Below are 1,992 nucleotides of genomic sequence, written 5' to 3'. Positions count from 1 at the left end.
TACAAGGTAGATAATAATAATCACCACTGATATACTGTAGATGTTGGTTAAATCACAGCATCACTCTTTTGTGACAACAAGTTTGGATTGGCAAAAAGTTTGGATTGGAAAAAGGTTAAGTACTAAAAGAGTACGCATTCCAGTAAAGTTGATTTTGGACAAAAACAGCATTAATATTCTAGATCAGTTGTTACTTCACTGCCAGCAATACCAAAAAAAAAAAAAAAAATGAACATTGGCCGATCAAGTCCTGAATCGTAGAGCTGTTGTGTTCACTGGTACTACAATAATAATGAGGTAAATGGATTCTTCTAACGCCACAAGAATACCATTACTATTAGAATCTGCCCTGATCGAAAGCCACCTTCATCGGTCGTTGATGATTATCGCTTTCACACCTCTCGCCATCGCCATTGTAACCGGCAACGCTCTCGTCATCCTCGCCATACGGAGGGAACCGACGCTGAGCGAACCAAGCTACCTTCTCTTGGCTTGTCTGGCCCTAGCGGATCTCTTGACGGGTCTGGTTGCCATACCTGTAGAAATCTGCAGCAGAATTTTTCTAAGTCACGCAACTTGCACAGTGGAAACAGCAGTGTATTTCTCAATATGGTCCTATATCTGCAGTTGGGTATCTTTTGTGGTCATCGTGTTGGTAAATGCAGACAGATATGTCGCCATAACTCGACCCCTGCGATACGTCTCCATGGTTACATCCAGACGAGTGGTCTTGGTGATTGTTGTGGTGTGGGTGATCGGTTTGACGTATGGTTTCATGTTTGCTTATGGCGCTAGCGAGGACCAATCCGTAAGTGAGTATTGCGCTCCTGAGCCGAACAGGAAATCGTCCGGCAAAGTTCATGACCTCGTCACCAGTGGTTTCATTGTCGTGTTTAGCCTCGTAGTCATTGGTAACAACCTCCGAATTCTCGTCATCGCCAAATCCCAAGCGCGCCGCATCCAGATGGCGGCTCCTCACCCGCCAATGGGCGTCCCTCCTCCGGGACAAAAGCTCAAGCAAGAGGTGAAAGCAATACGCGCCATCCTGCTACTGGTGGTCATCTTTTGCCTCAGCTTATTCCCAACTTGCGTTTGGTTTACCTTCAATTATTTCTTTCGTGTAAGTCCTCTTGCTTACGTCCTCGCTAGCGACGTAAACTTTTTCTTCCTGAATATCAGCTCGGCAGCGAACCCCTTCATCTACAGCGTTCATAACCCCTTATTCCGAAAGGCGTTCAGGAAGATGTTCCCCTCCTTTTTCAGATGGGTCGATGGTGGCAGAGTTAACGGAGCAGATCTGGAGCAGAACAGTCACAGTTTACATTGACCCTATTTGAACAAGATGTCTGTGTCAGGAACTTTGCAAAGTGTGGAGCCTACTAGCTAGACAATGGGATGATGCTATACAGTCGTGACAGTGCGATCTTTGCCAATCAACACGCAGAACACACAATGATCTATACTACTTGGAGGGAGCACGTCTTGATCTTGGTCACAAGGAATTCAAAGTTACCTTTTCCCTTCCGGTTACTTTCCTCGTGAGTTCTTCAGATCATTGTTGACTGTCGGTTTAATAATGTGTTTTGCATGGTGTTCTTGTAAATTAATTTTACATGATTCGTACTTCCCCTTTTTTTGTTGAGGCCTAACCAGTGCAACTAATGATATTGGTTCAGTTCAAAATAGTTAAAATTTATTTCATATTAACGCTTTCTCGATGAAATTTCAAAATGATTGACAGTAATACAAGAAGTAAGAAAACAAAATATATTCAACCATATCTTTTGCTTGAAACGAAAAACATACTGAACACAAATGAATATTATTATGGTCATATCATGATGTGAAGTGCCACAAGGAAATAACAGAAATACATTGCATGATGAGGCCTACATAAAAGCAGTAACGCTTGTAAAACTGTAGGTTCCCGAGTTTGGGTATTAGCGCTGTGCACACTGTCGACGGCGAGTGAGTGTATTCATCAAAACTTGG

At 43.1% G+C, this 1,992-nt stretch overlaps 1 protein-coding gene across 1 annotated transcript; it reads left to right on the top strand.

Annotated features, from left to right (window-relative positions):
• The first annotated feature begins 301 nt into the window (after window positions 1-301).
• On the top strand, window positions 302-1,327 carry LOC139720935 (adenosine receptor A2a-like). Its single transcript, XM_071632265.1, has one exon. It carries the CDS (start codon window positions 302-304, stop codon window positions 1,325-1,327), a length of 1,026 nt encoding a protein of 341 aa, XP_071488366.1.
• The last annotated feature ends 665 nt before the right edge of the window (window positions 1,328-1,992 follow it).

Source organism: Diadema antillarum, unplaced genomic scaffold (assembly GCF_040938485.1).
Source record: "Diadema antillarum isolate AM-2024a unplaced genomic scaffold, OU_Dant_1.0 scf00000135, whole genome shotgun sequence".
NCBI lineage: Eukaryota > Metazoa > Echinodermata > Echinoidea > Diadematoida > Diadematidae > Diadema > Diadema antillarum.
The sequence above is the reverse complement of the archived record's forward strand: the minus strand, read 5'-3'. Positions and strand labels throughout refer to the sequence as shown.